A 21,920-nucleotide genomic window follows, 5' to 3' on the forward strand; every position below is an offset into this window, starting at 1 on the left:
TCTAGTCTATTAATAAACAGTGACAATGTAATTGTGAGAATGGCTCTATTGGTAGGACAAAGATTTTGGCATTTTCAGTGACTGTTGCTGGCTAAAGGCACATTTTCTTCTGTTAAAAATGTAGTTGAAGGCTAAACTCCTGTGAGACTCTACCTGATTTAAATGAAGTTAGAAGAAAAAAATGAACACTATTTTTGGTCAACCACTGCAAATATAAACATGCCTTAAGACTAAAGGAAGTGAAAGGAGATCCAAGAGCAGTCAATTGGAAGGCTTAAACATAGCCTGAGCCCTGGCCAGGAAGCGGCAACAGTAATTGTGACTGGAAATGTAGGACAGGCTTCAGCTAATAAAAATTGTAATGGGCTTGATTTTTTTAAAGTTCTTTTTGTAAACTGGTGTTAGATGTCATTGCAATGTGTAGACAGGTGAATTGAAAGGATGGTAAATACTTACAGGAAAAACAAAGAACTTAATCCGGTGAAGAGCTGCTGTGAAATTCTGGTTATTGGATTGTCATCTAGAATTCTGAAAAAACATATCACAAACACTTCCAATGTCAGAGATATTTTTGAAGTAAAAGCAGGAAAAAGTAACGGGCCTGTGACAATCTTGCCTCCGCCCATCACCAGCTGTCCCCCTTCCTATTCCTTCACACTGGGGCTTGCTATCCTCCCTGAGAGCCTTCCCTTCATCCTGCGGGCAGAACAGCTTTTTCCCCCAAAAGCCCACCCCAGCACTGAGCAAATCCATCCTGATGGACTTATGGACCCAAGTTTTGCCCTTCACTTCTGGTCATGTGGTCTCAGAGTGTTTAAATGATGTATTTAATAATGTTTATACAAACAAGATCATTAGGGACTGAGAGGGTGAAACAGTGAAAATATTTATATATTCAAATCACTGCTTTTAGGTATATATGGTATTTCCTAGAAAAAAATTAGACTAATATGCCTTGTTATATTTGAAGCCAAGTGCTACTTCCTCTTATTTCCACATGATCTGGAGAAGAGAGTGACATCAAGGGCCTACTGTATGCTGGGTGCAATGCATGTGGCATTTTACATACATCATGTGAGCCAGTCCTCATCATGTTACTCTTAGAAAGGAATTATGACTTCATTTAAAAAATGAGGAAAAGAGGCCTAAGAAGATTAAGAAAACCACCTGCAACATTAAGCCTGGGACCACAGTGTACACAAGGGTCTGGATGAAGCTGAGGCCCTGACCTTTTTTCATTAGACCAGGTCAACCTATAGAAAATGGGCAAATAGACACAGAATACCTTCTAACTGCCCTTTGTTTTCCTGATGAAAACACAGACATCTGATGTGAGACCTCTTGGAATGAGGCTGGTGGCTTAGCCTTGAAAGTGATGACACACCACAAGTCATATGTTTCGATTTCTCTATGAATGTTCTGGAAATCTAGGGAGTCCTTAATTTGTTTACCTTCTAGCTCAGTGGTTTTCTGCAGAGGACAACTTCTCTTCTGGGGGACATTTGGGAGTGTCTGAACACATTTTTGGTTGTCACACTCTGGGCCTGAGTACTACTGTCATCTTTTGAGGTAGAGACCACAGAGGCTGCTAAACATCCTAAAATGCAGAGAACACCCTCCCCCTTCCCTCAATCAAACAATTATTTGTGGCCAAAAGCCAATAGGACTGAGGTGAGAGATGTGGCCACAGGTAAACACTAGGTGGATAGAAGGCTCAGCAAGCCCAACTCTGGGCTTAGAAGGCCACCTAAAAGGGCATGGCACCAGTTTTTTTTCACACAGGTGTCACTTGATGTGTCATTATCTGAATTGCTTGACTAAAGCACTCCAGATTTATGTGACAACCAGAAAAAATAAGTATAGTAAACAAGATATACAAGTAAATGGACATTGTGAATACTGGTGTGGATCATAAAGACTGGGGTCCTTTCTAGGGCAGGAAAAGCTGGAACACTTACAGCCAAGTTAGCTGATGCAGGTCCTTGAACACACCAGGTCTGAGGGCTGTAATACAGTTGTGGCTGAGATATCTACAAAGAGCACGAGTGAGTGAATTAGGCAAACTCAAGACCCCATTTTAGTCACATATATTAGAATATGAGCCACTGATGATGACCAAGAAGTGGGGGTACCTCTTTCTAAAAGCATTTTCTGAGGGGGATGCTGAACAGAGGGAGACCCAGATGACACCAGGAGACACAAGTGCAAGGTTGTGGCAAGAACCAGGAGAGTGGCCCAAAATAGTGTGCTGGGATATTATATTATGTTACAGAAATAGAGTAGAATAAATATGAGGGGTGATATTTGTTTTATCCTTAGTAGACTAGCCTTTTAAGACAGTGTACAGGTAAGTTGGCACGGGTTAGAAAAATAAAATGCTAAACGATTGTGGAAATGACCCAAACTTAAGCAGACAAGGTTAAAGAGTGTCTCTATATCTGTCTTCTGGTAATAACTTAGTGCTCTCATTTCTATACAACTAAGTCAAACCTTTCAAAAGTACCATCCCACCCTTTAACTCTTACCTAAAGTTGTACTCATAATATAATCATAAAGAAGTTACTCACAATATTTGCAGATTATGTAATCCAAAAAATGCTTTCCTGGATATGTGTCTAATGCAATTATGCTGAAGAAATCTGGTGGGAACAAAATCAAGAATCACATGATTATGGCTTATGTGCTTCATTGGGTTGTCAAATATGTGATCCACTTTCTTTCCCTAAAGATATTTGTGAAATTGGCTTATGAAGTCCCAAGTTTCACTCTCACATGGGGAAGTGAAGATGTTGCCAAGGATGTGTGGCTGTGAACTAGACAATAACTGCTGTCTCTGTAGCACCTGTGCAGTGAGCTTGGAGCATGTCTGGGTTGTACCACTGGACTCTAGCAGGCGGAGGAAACTAGGTCTGTTTCTGCAAACTGGTAGCATGGCAGCCTTTCTGCTCTGACCTGCAGGAGTGCTCACTGTGGGAGACCAGCCAGTCTCTCACGGCCAAGTTCCATCTCAAACTCCTCATTTCTCTTTGTTCTATTCCCACAAAAAAAGGGAGGGCAAATTTTATTCTTTCCTATGTTGAGATGCACAGTGAGAAGCACAAGGCAAGCCGGAGAGGTGTTTGAGGTCCTAAAAGACACCAGTGGTTAAATTGGGACTAGTTCACCAACTTCAGCTCACAGGTCATGATTTACTTAACCTCCGAAGCAATTTAGCAATCTAGTATTGATTCAGTAATAGCACTGGCAGGAGTATCTAAGTAAATAATTTCCATTTTCTGTGCTCATTATACAATGAAAGGTTAGCCTTGAATTCATATTTACTGAAGGCTGTCAGGGGCAGGATGTATCCACATAAATAACAGTACCTGACTACATAGTCTATTAAATGGCTTCCCTAGCTCTTATTGAGATTTGATTTGGGTCTTAGAATATTATACAAACCTTTCTTAATTGTTATGATATTTCACTGCAAAACTATTGGTGGAACACATACTTGTTGGGCACCGGCTGTACCCTGAAATTGCTTATAGCACAATTATTAGCTAGCAAAGCCCATGAGTCAGAAATGTGCTACAGGTGTGCTAGGATATTGACGTCCTCAGCCCTCCGGGTAGCTAGGTAAAGTCAAGATCAGCTTCCAGTTATCAGTAAAACCCCACATGGTGGACAAATAATGTTATTTTCTCTGTGTCACAATATGGAAAAAGTTGTCACTGCAGAGCACATGCTTTACATCCACAGTGACACACAAAGCATCAATTTCAGTCCTGCAAAGTAAACTTGAAACCCAGAGAGATGGATGTCATTCCACTCCCACTCCCCACACCATGTCTGTAAGGAGACCCTTCATATTGCAACATAAATTCTGCTTTTGGTTTAAAGTTTCTTCTATGAATAGAATGAGGTCATACAGATCAATATTTGTTTTAGCTTTTTTTGAGCCCTTGAAGTAATGTAATGAAAGTTAATGCAATGAATTATGTTATAATAGCAAACAAAATTAGAAAAAAATATATTACTATAGAGCAGATATGTTGAAGTTCCTCCTAAATATAAAATTTATTGCCTAACAAGTGTTATTTACATTTTTTTCAAGATAATTAACTCAAGGACAATGCACATTTTATGCACATGTTGTTGGTCTTAAAGAGATGGGTGCACTCATGAATTGTGAATTCAGCCTTGTGCTTCTGAGTGTCACAACTCACCTGATGTTTACAGCCTAACTGCCTTCACTGCTGCAAGGTGGGACTCCACCTCCTTAAATAATAAAGGACTCTAGTCTATTTAGTCAGCTTGCTGGCACCTCAGAGAGAACTGGAATACCAAGTCCCATGTTTTAGACCTAGGAGCTGAATTTTAACTTGATTCCCTAGTATCCACTTTCTTCTTTGGAGAATACCAGCTTGGTGAATGTGAAGGAAAAATTGGAAACATGACAAATTGGCAAGTGGTGTTCTCTTTTTATTCAGAGTGAAGATGGGAGTCCATTAGGTATACTTTATATTGAATAGCTTTCCTAAGAATAACTTGATGGTTCATAAATTCCTGCTGTTTCAGCTGTCAGGAGTTTTCAAACAGAAACGCCAGGAATTCATGTACCTGAAACTAAAGCAAATATATGATTTAATGGCATGAATGTTTATAGGCTATTTTTTAAATGCAACATGATATACTCATAAGCCAGACAACTCATTAAACTACATTTTGTTGCCAATGATTGCCTTGAACAAGAACCCAGTTTAAGAAGGAATTCCTAAATTGTATAAGGTTTATGTTACACTGAGGAGGAGAATGGCTGGTAGTTTCCATGGTAGCAGTGAGAAAGTATTATAGTCAGTCTCATAAATTACACCTTATTTCTCTGAAAGGTCATCTTAAATTGCTCCCCCCCAAAGTTAGAAAAGCTTGATATTTTTGAAGATTATGAAAGATTGAATAAATTAAACAATAAAAAATTCAGATATGTTGAGCAACATGTATTTCTCTGGCAATTAAAATTCATTTTGAGTTAGGAATGTATCCTTCTGGATACCTAAATAACATCAGCTTCACTGTGAATATTTACAGCATTTCTGACCAGAGAGATTCCATGTTAAATTCAGCATTTCTTAGGATATATTCCAAAACAATTTAAGACTGCATATTAACTTTATTATCTTGAAACCATCCAAAACATAAATTTATGCATGCCTTCTTCCTGGTCAGGCAGAATAGAACGGAGATTCCTTAACCTGGCATTCAAAGGCCCTACAGTCATGATTCAGTGACTTCTCCAGCGTACATACCATCATTGCCTGTTGACACCCTTTTCCTTTAGACAAATTGCCCTCATCATTCTCTTCCTGATATCCTTTGGGTGTTTCTGCTTATATTAGTTTGTTCTTCCTGCTGAAGATGCTCCCCACCTTCTCTCTATTTTTGCATGTTTTTCTTATACATCATTCCTTCAACAAATACTCATTAATCTTCATGTACATTTCAACATGCACAACAATGAAGGGTGGTGGTGAAACAGCAGGACCACCCAACTCAGAGGAAGGTATGCTGGTCAATAAGAGGTTTCTTCAGAATTCAAGGATGAATGTGAAGGGTCCACAGAAATAGAATCAAAGTTGAAAAATGATCTAAGTCCCATTCAAAACTCAGTAAAGAATACTGTGGGCAATATAAATGTATTTCTACTTATGTTTTAGAAATAAGAAAAAGTCCAAGCCTGTTATATGAGATTTGTCTTATAATATTATGAAATAATATAAAAATATAAATTATCAACTCCTTTATAGTTCCTGTATTCTCAATCAACAAAGATGACCTCAGATTGAAGAAAACAGAAGGTATATAACACAGGAGACATGAAAGCCCAAGATGGTAGAACGTGGTATTCAGAATGAGTTCAAGTCACCCTGGATGGTGTGGCTCAGTTGGTTGGAGCATCACTGAGTAGCCAAAAGGCCGTGGGTTTCATTCCCAATCAGGGCACAAGCCTAGGTTGCAGATTTGATTCCTCAGTATGGGCCACAGGCACTTGCAACCTCTGGTTTGGACCCATATGATCTCTGGTCTGGACACATATGAGAGGCAACCAATCAATGCTTCTCTCTCACGTAGATGTTTCTCTCTCTCCCTTCTTTTCTCTCTAAAAGCAATGAAAAAAGCTGTCCTCTAGTGAGTTCAATTCCTCTGTTTTGAAATTGAGAAACACAGAAATGAGAACACCAAGTTATACTCAATTACTGAGGAATCTGGACATAGGAAGAGCAGTTGGAAAATTAAAGAGGCAAATGCAGTTTTGATTTTTCAGAAAAGGAAGGAGATTTGATAAGCTACAGTTGGATGGATTCGACATTGTTTCTTGGAAAGATCGAAGAACAGGCTGTCACAATGCTGCTTTGTAAGTGCCTCAGAGAGAAAGGGAATAAGGTAGTTCTTGAGAAATAGGACAGGCAGATCAACTTGATTTTTTTTTTGAATCAAGTAAATGTGAGCAGTCACATAGCCTGTCAATCAAAACAAAGAGTGCTGTCCTGGAGACCCTCTATCTCCAGTCCCCAGCCCTCCCGCTCATCACAATGCTCTCTGTTTAAAGCCTGGCTTCTGACACTATTACACACAGCTAGAATTTTAGAACAGTTTGCTCCTGTCGTGGTCTGCAAAAGCTGTGGGTGACACTGCGACTTCCTTAAAGGAAGAGGCTGGAACTTATTGCCTGAACTCTGGTCATACCTGCCCTTCGTCCCCAACTTGCTTCTTCAGGCCTGCACTTAGGAGAATTAAACAAGCTACAGAAGCTGCTGAGAAGAAACTTGACTGCAAGTTGTGGTGGTAAACAGGCAGCTTGACAGTTTGCATCTATTGTCTAGAGGCCAGAGTGAGGACAACTATAAGATCTGCACACTCTTGGGACAGAGAGTTCACTCCAAACCCCTTTATAACTCATCTCCTTTCCAGGAACAGAATTAGTCTCAGGGTCTCTCCATACAGAAGTGGCCCACCTGGGTTCCTGTCTCTAGGGAAGATGATGTGGAAGGAAGGAACTGGGGAGAAATCACTCTGGGAAAGGCCAGTGACCTGGATTCCAGGTGAGCCAAGTGGGACTAACTCCTATGAAAATAGCCTCAGGCAGACTTGTGACCACCTTGGCTGGCAGATGGTCACCTTCTCCCAGTGTCCTCACAGGGTCTTCCTTCTGTACCTGTGCATATCTGGGGCCTAATGTCCTCTTCTTATAAGGACATCAGTCATGGGGCTATGATCCACCCTAAAAACTTCTTACCTGATCACCTCTTTAAACGCCTTATCTCCAAACAGTTAAATTCTGACCTGCTGAGGGTTAGGACTTCAACATAGGAATTTAGTAAGGGTTAGGGATCCACAATTCAGTTCATAACAAACCATGTTTTTCATTTTTATTATAGCACTTACTACACAGTTAATTTAGACACAGTCTAATTTCTTTTAGGAATTAGGTTCCAAGAAGATGAATATTCTCAATTTCTTTATTTAAATAGATGGTGCCCATTTCATTAATAGGAGTATTCTTAGTCCCTATCCAAGGTAAGTTCCCAAATACTTTAGAATGAATAACTTGGGAAGCTAATGTAGTCATTATAACGTTACTTGGTGAGCAGGGAATCAAAGCAAAGGCTGTTTGCATTTTGCTATAGAAGGTGTCACAAGATAGCTCACACAAGTTGAGGAGGAGAGGGACAGTCCACCCACTCATCTCCCAGTACAGATGATATCAGGGATGACATTCCCCAGACCCTGGTTTTCTGTCTTGGGCAATGCTGGAAGCATCTCAGCACTTTCCTTTTCACTGACTAACATTTCTTCACTGCTGACTCACATTTTCCTTCTTCAGATACACTAATATTCCTGCTTTCACTAAGATCACATTTGCTCCTGTCATCCTAGGAGACAGTTTGTATCCTATCTTCCTGTGTTTCTAATGAGCTGATCTTTCTTGTCAGTGTTTTTGTGCTAACACTCTTCTTCCAAGTTAAAAGGTGCATTTGGTGCCTCTGCTCTGCAGTGTCATTTTCCAAATGATTGGACTAAAGCAGAGAACTGTGTATTTTTGATTGACCTGCTTCATCTGAACTCCAGTTTAACTCCAAAGATGTTTAAATAAAATCAGTTCACTTTAAGTTATGAAATGGGAAGATAATATACGTTTCAATGCTTTATTCTAGAATATTAATTACATTTAGATAAAGAAGTTTAATGAAAAAGGTAATCAACTTCATATTTCATTTTACTTTTAGATCAAAAACATCTTAAACAAAATCCCACAAGGATTTTCCCATTGGAACACTCTTAATAGTTACTTACATCTTTTTAAGTTCTGTGTATTCGATGAAAACTTTATCTGGAAGACTGTGAATTTTGTTTCTCTTAAGAGACCTAAAATAACATGTAAAGTAGATTTTATTAAGGATTTTATGACCAACCAAACTCTTCTCTGGAAGCTGTGTGCTTGAGAAGAGACTTTCTGATGATCATCCATATGCTACTTCACACATTTGAAAAGGACAATGGTAACTGAAGATTTTCTCATGTGAAAACAAAAAGTCCATAGTGCAAAATTAAAACAGCTTGCAAGCATTTGACAAGTTCAGCCAGTTAGTAGACTGGGACAACTACAGTGATTTAATTTTGTCTTTTACTTGCTGCATAATTTAACAAAATACAACAGCAACAGCAACAACAAAAAGACCGAAAAACAACAAAAATCCCTGCCAGATCGTGCATGCCCAAATTGTAATATGAAAGCCAACTCCAGAGATTCCCAAAACATTGTGCAAAGTACATTAATGCATGCATGATTACGACTCAGCTAGGTTTGTGGCTCTCCTATACCTTCCCACTCTTGTACAAATAAGCTCTTTTTAAAAGAAGGTATAACAACAGATTGTTCTCCCTTTTCTTAATTTTGATTTTTAATTTTATAGTACTGGCCTATTAGCAACAATACATAAATCATAAAGTAAGTGAAAATAAGAATTCCAGACTACAGGAGTTTTTGTGTTAATGTATAACCTGGTTAATGTAACAATGTTTAAGACATTGTTTTCCTGGAGGAAAAGAAGCATGCAGAATTCTCTGACAGCTGGTGGTTTTAAAGGGAATTTCTATTATTTTTTAATGTACAAGTAGCATAAAACAGAACGAGAGACTAGATCAAGTTACACACTTTTCCCATGGGCAAAGATGATCAAAATGTGACTTCTACTCACAGTAGCGTCACATTGCTGGAAACGGGAGGCACGGACTTTAAGCCAGCGTTTACACACTCCAGTTCTGTCAATCTGCAGTCACAGCATTGTGGATACTGGTTTAGAACTAGGAGACCAAAGAGCAAGACTTCACTAGGCAAAAAATACTTTAATTATGACCTTACTTCTAATAACTGACATTGTTATACATTCTTTGAATGTATAACATTTACATGATGATAATGAACTAATTCAGGCCCATAATAAAAGCAAATAAGATTCCTCTTGTAGTCAAATACTGACTAATGTGGTGTTGGCCTCAGTTCAAGCTCCCAGTGGTCTTTCAGAGGCATTTAACAAGTGATTAGGAAGAAACCAAAGATATGTTTAAATAGCAAAAAGCTTACAGTAAAACATGATTACCTTCTCCTCAATGAGGAATATTAGTATATTTGAGTAAATATTTAATGAATATAATTGAATTAATTCAAGTTAATCAAGTGGCTGCTTAATAAATCCTTGTTGATTAAAATTAAATTCAATTTTTTTCCCCTTTTAAACTTCCCTTGAAGGAGAGTTAGATGCAGGTTCTGCCATAACCATCATTGTGCCTTATTAAAATCAACCAAGTCAGATAAGCTATCATTTGGGTTTTTGTTTTTCATTGATATGAAGATCAAGTGGAAGGTAAAGGATGTAGAGCAACTACAAAGCTGAGAAAGCCAAAGAGCCATCTATTGGAAGCATTCATAAGGAAAAGCAGGCTTCAGAATTTACTCTGAAGGAATCTTCATAATTATTAAGATAATGACATAAAGGAGTGAGAAATCCATGGTGAAACTTGATCCTGTGGATTTTTTTTTTTGATGGAGCTAAGAAAATGAGAGTTATTTTCAAATTTTTAGCTTTATTATTATTCATTTAAATCTGAGTATAAGTTCTTTCTAATTGCTCTGCTTCTTTTAGATTACTTTTATTCAAACTCTATTTGAAAAATCAATTTCACTGACTTTTCATCAATTCAGAAAACTTACGTCGAGTACCTGCTTAATTCACAAGATGCCTTCTAGTGTACAAAGTTTTTAAACTATTCTATGTCATTTATAAGTTTATGCTAATTAGCTCAACTTCCTAAATACAACATCAGAATGTTTTCTTCAATGTTTATTGAGATTGAGTAGAGTGCTTATTTAGATTGAAAAGCTGTGGTTGGACAATCTTCCTTACCAATAAGAGAATTCTGTATAGTCCCAGCCAGGTCTGTTGCCTGAACTGTGAGCAGAACTCCCTCACCTGCAAGCCAATCTCACCCAAGGGTTTTGGAGTCTTCTGAAGTGCCTCTTGCATCTCTCTACCTCACTCTTCCCAATGATATTTTCTGGGCTCAGATTCTTAGTATTAGTCTGAAGCAGTGCAAGAAACATAATAACCAGTATCTCTTCACCATTCTTCTCCTCAATATTGGCAAGGCTGACATTTGGACCAGCCCACTGTCTGTTGTTTGGGGCAGTCCTGTGCAGTGTAGGGTTTTCAGCTGCATCTGTGGCCTCTGCCCACTAGATCACACCTCCCTCCAGCTGTGATAACCAAAAGTGTCTTCAGACATTGTGAAATATTCTCAGGGGGTGGGGTGTGGGGAGTTGGGTCTGGGAGATGTCCCAGGTTGAGAATCACTGTTCTAATCCTGTCTCTACAATCCTGATGGGAGCACCATTGTCACATACACTTCTTGTTGTGTGCATCTTCTTCATTAAAGGAAAGTGCGCTCATAGCTTTGGTGGTTGCCCACATGCCAGCAGTGATCTCCACAAAGGGGTGTGTACAAGATGACCCATTGTGGTAACCTTTAAATTTATAACTTTTATATGATATATTTGTGTATAATAAAGTACAGGATAAGTGGTCACTATAACCTGGTGTTATAAAGTACATAATATACTGTTATTGTAGTATTTAATATATATACACATACATTATATGTACATACTAATGTATTTAGTTGCACATACACATACTTAATTATATCTATGTATGTACCTATTTGTGTATATTGTATGTAATATATATTTTTACACATATATGCAGTATGTGTATATACATAGGCATAATTCTATCTGCAGGATAGAAGCCAAACTCCAAAATGTACAGCCCAAATGCTTTATGGGCAGGCCTTTCCCTTCCATGTTCAGCTCCTGCTCTCCTCCCACCATGTACTCAGCACCCTGTGAAAGGCACTGAGAAGCATGCTCTGCACCTTTCCTCCTCAGGGCTTTGCTGATCTTGATCCCTACTCACTCTGTTACCTCTTACTCTTTCCTCCATCCAAGGAGTTTCAGGTTCATCTCAATGCCATCTTCTCTCTGGGTGTTTCCCCATCCATGGGAGAGCCATCATTTCTTCCGAGGGATTTCCACATCCCCTTATGCAAACACCATTCCTCCAGTTTTGCACAAATATTGCATCATTCCTGGATCTGTCTTTTTGGTACAAGGCATGTATGGGCTGGAGCCATATCTTATTATTAGACTCTCAGTGCCTAACATAGTGGCTGAAAAGTAGTTGGTGTGAAGAATGTAATTAAAGGGAATAAGATCCTTATTACTTGTCACAATTATTTCACACCTGTGTATTCTTGCAATGAGGTTAATACATAAAATGACTATTAGTGCAGCATGTTGTATTTTTCTCTTTATGTTTTCAGTCCCTGGGCATACATACAGTAGGTCAGGTGACCTGAAATACATTGAACTGAAATGGAAATCCGAATGGAATTGATCGCCTTTCCCATATGAATCTATGTACTGCAAACCATCCAGAGACATTGAACCAATGCCACTTACAGCATTCCTGTGTGAATGCCACTTTATCAGCATTTCCATGCATTGTGCCAAATATAGTCGCCCATCCACTAGTGTCCCCTGCGAAATGGTGATAAATATGCGTCAGTTATGCTGTAAAACAAACATCAAAGTACAAAACAAAGTCTAAGAATTTGATTATGAAATCAGTTAAAAATTGGTTTAAGGAATAGAATAATAACAGTGAAGGTAGGGGAGAAAGTGCTAGGCAGACATCTGGAGTTTTTCTCTTTTTTGTAGTTATCAATATTTCAGATATATGTATCAAAAATATATAATAGAAATATGTAATAATTTTGTGCACCTCTTGAAAAATGTCACCTATTTCCCACCTGACATTAATTTTGAGGTCCCCAGAAGAAAATATAATTTAAATGTTTGTCATATCATACTGCTGCATATGGGTATGTAGATATGACCTTGATAGATGTGATGAGTTCTGATTATATTTATGTCACCTGATGTTTTTAATAAAGCAAAATCTCCTTTAATAAAAACTATCTAGTCCTACAAGAGAAATAATATTCTCTCAATTTTTCAGAAGATATGATCTGCTTATTTACCTGACTTCTTTTTCTTTTTTCTTTTTTTTCTTGAGGACTCCAAAGAATCTTTTACTTGTTCATCTTAAAATTACAAGAAACCTATTACATGTGTTTTTTTCACTTTATTTATTTTTATTTATATATGTATATATATTTTTATTGTTGTTCAAGTACAGTTGTCTTCTTTTTCCTGCCACCACTTTCCCCCATCCCACCCACCCCCACTCTCAATCTTACCCCTCTGGCTTTGTTCATGGGTCCTTTATACATGTTCTTTGATGACCCTTCCCCTTCTTTCCCCCATAATCCCCTTCTCTCCTCCCCCTTCCCCTCTGGTTACTGCTAGTCTGTTGGTGTGGTTCAGTGGATCGAGGGCCGGCCTGTGAACCAAAGTGTTGTTGGTTCGATTCCCAGTTCCCCAGGTCCCCAGCAGGAGGTGCTTGAGAGGCAACCACACATTAATGTTTCTCTCCCTCTCTTTCTCCCTCTCTTCCCCTCTCTAAAAAGAAATAAATTAATCTTTAAGAAAATAACAGCTATAGTAAAATATAATTTAATATGATAAAATAAAATGTTTAAAAATGAATTTCTTACTTATTTTGTGGTAAAATTATATTTTTTAAAAAAGGAGGCCTGATTTTGAAGTATCATTACTTTAGCATATGTTATTGTCATTATAAGATATGCATTAAATGTGTGATACTGAAGTTCATACAAATAGAAAAGTAAATTTAAATAGTGACCCAAAGGTCCCTTTGATTTCTACAACCTTTATTTTAGTTCTATTTCTTATTAATATCATCAATGGTTCTTAAATGATTCTATGTGAAGCTTTTACATAGATTATTTATTCTATGTTCAGAATGCTTTCATGAGATAGGCAAATATGTAGTTTCCAATTCCCATGCAGTGAAGAGGAAAGATCAAGAATTTGAGTGCCTTGTCATTGGCATCCAGAGAAACTGCCCTGTCGCTGAACACAGACTGAGTGCCTACTATGTATTCTACTGTTCAGTTTGTGACACCCAAATGAGACAAAAACAAGAACTCTTCTTGAAGAGTTCATGTCTAGTGAGAGAAGTACAGTGAAAAGGCAAGGCAGTCCATAGTACAATCACACAGGTACCCCAGGGTGCTGTGGAAAAGAGAAAATGTGCTTCTCCTAGGCTGGTTAGAGCCTCAGGGTGGAGAAGCATGGCTGGGGAGGTCAAGTTGCTCAGGTGTCCCTAACTGCATTCTAAGGTATGAGTGGGAGTGAATCATGGGAAGGGAGAGAAAAACGTTCCATCATCATGAAACTTGCCTGAGTACTGGGTCAGGAAAGCAGATTCTAGAGGCAGGTGCTTTGTGTTCCTGGACTTGGCTCTGTGACTTTGACTGCTAGCTGGGCAGCGCCAATGAATGGCAGTTGTGCATGGTAGAAAACACATGGGATTCTTTCAGATTCAGAATATCTAGGTCCTAGTGTATACCCTGAGACTAACTAGACATGTCAACCTGTCTTGGCATTGGTCTCTTTGAAAAGAAAATACATGGGTTCTATTACACACTATACACAGTCTCAATATACAGACCTAAAATGGCCTGTAAACCCTTCATGATCTGGTCTCTACTTAGCCCTCTAATTTCCAGATTCTTATTACTCTGCTCAAGCCTCGCTGGCTTTTTTTGTCACACAAACACATTGTCTTATTTCATGTACCCTCAGGGCCTTTTCACTTGCTTGTTCCTTTGCCTAGAATATTGTGCCTCCAAAATATTCCATGGAGTCTCTCTTCTTTTCATTACATTCCCGTTTCAAGCATCATCATCTCAGAGAGGTTTTCTCTGGTTATGTCTTTAAAGCAGTCCTTCCTGCAAATAATTTTCCATCTCATTATGTACTTCACAGCACTAGCGCTCTGAAAATATTTAATTCATTCATGTGCCAGTTCATTGTCCTCCTTGTTCACACGGTCCATGTGAACTTCATGAAGGCAAGACTCTCACTTCCCTTGAGCCTGTTGGGTTCCAGTGGTTTTTGAGAGCACCTGGCACTTAGCGGGCACTCAACATGGGTCTGTTAAACAAATTAATTCTCCAGGCAGGCCCATTTGCACTGAACCAATTACCAAGCCCTAATGAGGTAGTCATAGGAAGCCATTTAAAATTAAAAATGGGTATCCAAGTTGAATTTAAAATGTAATTTTAATTTGTATCAAACATAACACTTTATAACACTGTATTTCAATTTTAAGCAAACTATATATTAAAGTTCAGTTAATTACCACTAGTAAATTGGGGAGTGATATTTGTGTTATCAAAGGATTCCCTATAGAATACCAAACCATCTTTCAGTTCATTACAATTATTACCCAATTCACCCACAGCTTGGGGGCTCACAAGGTGGGGTACAAATATGGAGCTGAGCGGGAGTCCTTACCACAGTTCTCCTCGTCAGCACCATTCTCACAGTCGTTCACACCATCACAGTGAAAAGCACGTGGTAAGCACCTGGTCAGATTCCCACAGGGAAAATATCCCTTCTGGCACAAAGGAGTGATTGTACTGCCTTTAGTCAGTGCAAAATCTGTGTGAAAGGGGATAAAAATTTTATGTAATAGCAAGAAAGTGTAATATGGCCAAACTCTTTACATATTACCCCATTTAATTTTCACAAGAACTTTATGAATTGAGTTTGTCTGGTGTTATCCTTAATGCATAATTAATACGAATTACAGTTATCATTAGAACATTCTAAAGAATTGTGATCATACTCAGCACCAGCTATACCAAGAATGGAATCAAGGCTCATTTTGAACTCACTTCTGGAGGTCTATAGTAAATAATACCAAAGCAATTGCCCTACTTTTGTAGAAAATCAAACCTTGTCCACTCCTGGAAACAGAAAGGCAAAACCGTGAGCTCATGGATCAGATGATGAATATATTTACTTATTAATATTTTACTAGATGGATTTGAGGTGACATAATAAAATAACAGTGTATTTAAATATAATAAAATGACAGTGTAAGTGTAAATTAGAGAGAAATCCAGAACCACATATGAATAAGAAGATAATAGTAAGTAACAATATCTTATTGAGTTTACTGTGTGTCTGGCAGTTGGCACAGTGGTTTATTTCAGTTAATCTTGAGATAAATCTATGTGTGGGTGATATTATCCTTTATGTTTGAGGGGTAAATACAGCCATCTGTCTGGAAAGTCAGAAAGGGCAGGTTTGAGTCATCCCTCTGACTCTAGAGTCCCCTATGAGGATAAATTTAAAAACTACTGCATTAAATGAAGGAATGCAGAAAGCAAAGATAATTAACATTTGCAGAACTACTACATCTGGGGATAAGATGACCAAGAAATTTCAGAAACTTAGATGTAAGAGACACTCTTGCAATTTTGAAGGAGTACTCTCCAGGAAATAGAGGAGTGCTCTTTGTACACGCTCTAGGTGGAAGTAGACTCAGGTATGGCTACAGTTCAGTATGACTGATCAAATGGAGTGAGGGATATGGTAAAATGTCCCTAAGTTTGCTGCTGAAAGTTGGCATCATGGCTAGAAATTTCCTTGGCTTGGTGCTACAAAGTTTTTTAATGTGGCAGAAAGACAGAGGACAAACTTTTGTGGAGCACCATTTATTTTATGCAGCGTGCTTCCCGATTATTTCACTTAACAGCAAAATAGTGTGGTTGGTGTTATTATCCCCATGTAAAGAAGAGAAAAAAGAAACTGAAAACATGAGTGCACTTCAACTCTGGATCTGGGAAAATGCCCTTGTGAGAGCCAGGCCCTCTAAGCACATGCTGCCAAAATTTTAGTGGGGGTTCTCCCACCTGGCTGATTGCCAAGTTCTCCCAAAGTAGGTTATGCCTGCTGCCCTCATTGTTTAAGAAATAATGCCATTTGTTTTAGGGCAGGAGTTTGAGTTTTGACACTAAAGCTCTGTGTGAGTTACAAGTTCACGTTAAGCTTATTTAGAGATATCATTAGAGAATGAGTGAAGTAATGGGTTCCTTGAGCTTTAATTAGTCCTTTAATCATGCTGACCCTCTCAGGAACTGGCCCTCTCTTGGGAATGGCCAGATGTAACCATACACACTCTCCTCAAAGCTGTGGCTTCTGAGTGGGGAACATGGCCCTCAGATGCTTTTTTACCCTCTGGACTTTTCTTCTTACAAAATCAAAATATATTGTCTCTGCTATTGCTGCAGTGGTGGATGAGTGGTTGACTATCAGCAAGTAGGCTTAGAACCAGTCAGGTCTGACTATTTTAGGAAAACTCTCTCTGCTCTGGGAGTTAGCTTGTGTAGTCTCTTCCCATGTATATGGAGTCATGAAATTTTTTTTAACACTGTAATTTTTTTAAAAATATTTATGTATTTTTAGAGAGAGGGGAAAGGAGGGAGAAAGAAAGGGAGAGAAACATCAATATGTGGTTGCCTCTCACATTCCCCCTACTGGGGACCTGACCCACAACCTAGGCATGTGCACTAGACTGGGAACTGAACTGGCAACCCCTTGGTTTGCAGGCCAGCTCTCAACCCCACTGAGCCACACCAGCCAGGGCTGAATCATGAATTTTTAAGTCTCTTAAATTCTTTCTTGTGAAGGTTTCTGTAGAAGTCATCCTGTGTCCGGAATATAAGTGAGTGAGAATCAATAGTCTAGCCATTGTTAATATAACAAGGACAGTTTGTGCAACATCATTGTAACCTGGCAGCCATGAAGAATGGACTGGAATGTGAATGTATGAACAATGATGACTTCAGTGGGGGCAGTAGCTGCCGTTGAGTGAGCATGTGTACTGTGTGGCCATCATATTCAAAATGACTGAGTAAGTAGAGCAATGAATCTGCATCAAATTTTGCATTAAGCTTGAACATTCCTCCAAGGAAATTCATATGATTCAGAAGACTGCAGCTATTGGCAATTGCTTTACAACAACTGGTTATTGGCAATTGCTTTACAACAATAGGCCTACTCACATATCATGTCTTATGGAGAGGTTTTTGGTGAAACATCAAATCACCAGGTGACTCAGCCCCTCTATAGCCCAGATTTGGCTCTGTGACTTCTGGCTTTTCCCAAAACTAAAATCACCTTTGAAAGGGAAGAGATTTCAGACCAATGAAGAAACTCAGGAAAATATGATGGGGCAGCTGATGGTGATTGGGAGAACTGTGTGAGGACCCAAGGTGCCTACTTTGAAGGGGACTGAGGCATCATTGTCTTATGTACAGTGTTTCTTGTATCTTATATCTTCTTCAATAAATGTTTCTATTTCTCATATTGCATGGCTGGATACCTTCTGGACAGACCTCATATTTTAGTGTAGCAGGTTTGACCTTTTCTTAATCCTCCCCAGAGGACAGTTTTTAATTGATCTCAGAGAGAGAGGAAAGGAGAGAGAGAAAGAGAGAAACGTCAATATGTTGCCTTTGAAATGGCAACCTGACTGGGAATCGAAACTGCGACACTTCAGTCTATATGACAATGCTCTCAACTGAGCCACACTGAACAGGACACAGCTTTCAAGTTTTTAAAGATAGTACTTCACAGTTAGAAATAAATTTTGTACCACAATTCAGCTCACAAACACACACGGGGACTGAAAACAAAATTTTTTGAAGTGTTACTTACTTTTTACTATGTGGGATGTACTTTGGTCATTGCTATTCTCTTATTCACTTGAAAAGGGAACACAAGCTACTAAGTTGAGCTCATGATCCAATGACTAATGGGATGTTACCCAATATTTATGATTTAACTCATACATGGGATATAAAATAGTAAGCAACAAACAAACTTACATAGACAATAGTATGGGTTGCTAGCAGAAAGGGGCCTGGGAAGAGGAAGGAGAAGGTAAAGGGGGTCAAACACATGGTGATGAAAGGAGACTAAATTTTGGAAAGTGAACACACAGTGCAATATACAGATGATGTAGTACAAAATTGTACACTTGAAACATATATTCTCATTAACCAATGTTACCCCAATAAATTTAATAAAATTAAAAAATAAAAATAAATAAAAATACTCATCAGCAATAAAGTGCTCTGGAGACCATCTGACCTGGTGGATGATCATTCTCTCAGCCACTCACTAGCTATGTGACTTTCAAGCAAGCTACTTAACCTCTTTAAACTTGAGTTTTTCTGACATTTAAAATAAAGTTGTTGATAATAGCCCTCTGATGGGTATGTTTCAAGAGTGAGGCAAGTAAATGTTTGTGAAGTACTGGATAGTGCCTGGCCCAGGGTGAGCCCTTAGGACTTTAAGAAGGAAGCTCTAGTGTCAAATGCAAGCTGGCTGTGCCTTAGCATTGCAAGATTCTTTATGTGGCTACTATGAAAGAAAAAATAGGGACTGTCATAAAGCTTCCCCTACTTCTTCATATTATTCTATTTTAAAAACCACATGATGCATGTGCTTTATATCTTAAGCAGCCTCGAATCTCTTCTGAAAGCTAATGGGGGAGTTGTAAATAATAGATAAGCAATGAAAATGTCTTCACAACCTATAAAATATTAATAATATTTTCTGAATGACTAGAAGAGGTGATTAAATATTCAATTAAGGACAATTTTGAAGTAGAAAGCCGAGGCTGGGTGAAATATTTTGAAGGCTGTAGATTGTGTTCTTTTATGGGGTTATCATGAAAATAATCCTAAATCCTTTGAAGGCTAGACCCAACTTCACAGATACAGACTCCCATAGAGGGAGGCATGCAATTAGCTGTCACAGACAGGAGGAATTGAGATTATTTTTTTCTCCTTTTAAAATACTGTGTTACATGTAGCTAGTATGTATAAGGGAAAGGGAGGTGAAGGGTTGACCATGTACGAATAGAAATGGTTGATTGCATTTCACCTAATTCCCCATCTTTCATCCAAGGATGTCTTACTGAAGACATCTCATGGTATAAATTTTACGTGGCAGGAAAATAAAGAAATGTTATCTATTCCCTACTCCCTGTCCTCTTTATCCCAAATCCCTATTTCTCATCTTACTGCCTGGTACTTACTTGGTGGTCGATACTGATTTTAATGAATGATTTAATTAATGGATCTGTTAGGAATAAAAGAAGAATTAAAGAGCCTTGTACAAGAGGTAATCATCCCAAAGTTACAGGGTTATGTGTTTTTTCTGATAACAAAGCATTTTTTGTCTTCTGTGTACTCCATTATTAATTCTATTCTGTCTTTATACAATTTGAAAATTAATTAAGAACCTCTGATATATTTAGCACTTACTGAAAATGAATCAATGAACCTGTAGAAAACATATCTTGCTGTCCATGCTTCCTGCCGTCTGTGGACATGGAAAGAGGTAGTTTTATGGACATTTGGGGATTACTAACAAGGAGGAGCTTACATTAAACGTTAGACTGCTAGCTTCTGCAGCAATTTCTATGAGACCCGTGCCATACACCCACCTGAGAGGAGGTGGGGACATGTAAAAGAAAATTGCTTAGTAATAGTCTTTCTTCTTTTCTCTTCTGGTCAATATTCTGGACATGTCTGTGCAACAGGATTTTAAAATGACTCCTTGATAGCTTCTTGAAGCCAACTGGACTGCTGCCAGGAACACTTTTGGCTTCCCAGAAGCACCTTCCTCGTGTTACTGGGAAACATGTGAGAACTATCTTTTAGGTCAGAATTTGAGAATCTCTGGAGCTGTGCAAATCTCTCTTTGCTTTCTCTGATTCTCTGCCAGTGCTAGTCCTGCACCAAGGAAAAGAAAGCCTTCAGGTCCTCAGCCTGGTGTTCTGGCTGAGACTCCTTCCACACTCATGCCATGGATGAGAACACCATCGTTCTAGGTGGCTAAACAGAGGACCTCTTCCCAGAGTGTATGACTCTCAGTGGAGTTTAACCCAGTGCAGAATCAGATGGACCCTCTGCCATTTACTCTGAAGAGCCAACTACTCCAGCACCAGAAGAAATATTCATTTAACATCCAGAAAATATTACCTGAGTGCCTCTTCTGTTCTATGTCAACAGGGAAGACTGTGTCCATTCCCACCTGGAACTCAGGGGCTAGGATCTCTGAGAGGAACAGCAGCACCTTGGACATGATGCCAAGGTTAATCCAGCTCATTTGTCAAGTCCACTCCCCTGAAGATCTCCTCCTTCTGGGAAGAGTCTGAACTTCACTAAAAGTTCCCCCTTTGCAGAGTAGATGATTTATTGTTTGTTCGAAGGAAATTAGTATAGTGTTCCTTAAAAGCTTTTATGTGAGGCAAATGGAGAGAAATTAGCCTCTCAGTTGTTCTTTTTTATACTTAGAAATCTTATGTTTCTCTGCTTTTATGTTTGGTCCTCCCTGCCCTAAGAGGATTGTAGAATTCAGATTCATTTCCATGCACACATTTGCCCCATCTCCTCCTAATGTCAAGGATTCCTTTTTCAACTTTATTTCTCTAAGGCCCCATTTTCTGTCATGTTCTTCTGAAACAAACCAGCCACTTCACGCTGATTAATGTCCCCCAAGGTCCTATTCATGGATTTACTGCAGAAACTATAACCCCAGCTTCCTCCTCAGATGACTGATATTGGAACAGACATATTCAAGGAAATGATGCCTAATTTTTGTGGCACAGGGTATAGGCTCAACATGTGTTGATTTAAATTGAGACAAAAGGGAATTTCAAATTGTCGACATCACCCTCACCAGGGACAGACTTTAGATCCATGTCCCCTGTGGCTGGGTGATGTTACTTAGGTCACAGACTAAATGTCACCTGCCTTTGATGGATTCTAAGGTATATATAAAGGCACAAGAAAGTCTTCTCTTCCAAAGATCTCTCTCCTGTCACCAGTAAACTGCTTAAGTTCATCTTTAGAGATGCATTCTCTTAGGTTAAAATCTTGTTTCTTAATATTTAAACACCTATCTTATTCTGCATGAGTTTGAGACACTGCCTTCTTCCTAAATCCTGCCTGAGCACAATGAGCTCAGAGAATGAATGCTCTTGAGATGAAGGATAAAGAACGTGGAAATGGTGACCATGAATGAGACAGGTGAAGCCTGATGGAACCTATATGGGAAATGTGGAGAGGCCAGGAGGTCGTAACTTTTTCCCTTTGCCTCTCTCTCTCCAAATCCACTCTGACATTAACTATTCTGTCTCAAGGGACTTTCACTGGCTATTCTTCCACTTGATGGTAGTTCTTTCAAATTCTAGTTCCATTGACTTCTAAAATGGCTTGCATGCAAGTGACTGAGAATGATGTACCTCTCACTAGCGTGGGCACCACTCACAGAGACTGCTGATGCTGAGCTGTGTGGCAGCTACACA

The 21,920-nt window shown here is 38.8% G+C and overlaps 1 protein-coding gene across 1 annotated transcript in view; it reads right to left on the minus strand.

Moving 5' to 3' along the window:
* RXFP2 (relaxin family peptide receptor 2) overlaps positions 1–20,695 on the minus strand; it is a 47,345-nt gene extending 26,650 nt beyond the window's left edge. The window contains exons 1-8 of the mRNA XM_054577088.1: positions 20,593–20,695; positions 15,044–15,190; positions 12,059–12,136; positions 9,240–9,345; positions 8,335–8,406; positions 2,568–2,639; positions 1,959–2,030; positions 457–528 (exon numbers count right to left, since the gene is read on the minus strand). Of these exons, the coding sequence (XP_054433063.1) occupies positions 457–528; positions 1,959–2,030; positions 2,568–2,639; positions 8,335–8,406; positions 9,240–9,345; positions 12,059–12,136; positions 15,044–15,190; positions 20,593–20,695 (722 nt within the window). The remainder of the gene's footprint in view (positions 1–456; positions 529–1,958; positions 2,031–2,567; positions 2,640–8,334; positions 8,407–9,239; positions 9,346–12,058; positions 12,137–15,043; positions 15,191–20,592) is intronic.
* Between the last annotated feature and the right edge of the window lie 1,225 nt (positions 20,696–21,920).

This window comes from Pteronotus mesoamericanus, unplaced genomic scaffold, assembly GCF_021234165.1.
Source record: "Pteronotus mesoamericanus isolate MK-2021 breed Mesoamerican mustached bat unplaced genomic scaffold, CSHL_Meso_final contig_41, whole genome shotgun sequence".
Lineage (NCBI taxonomy): Eukaryota > Metazoa > Chordata > Mammalia > Chiroptera > Mormoopidae > Pteronotus > Pteronotus mesoamericanus.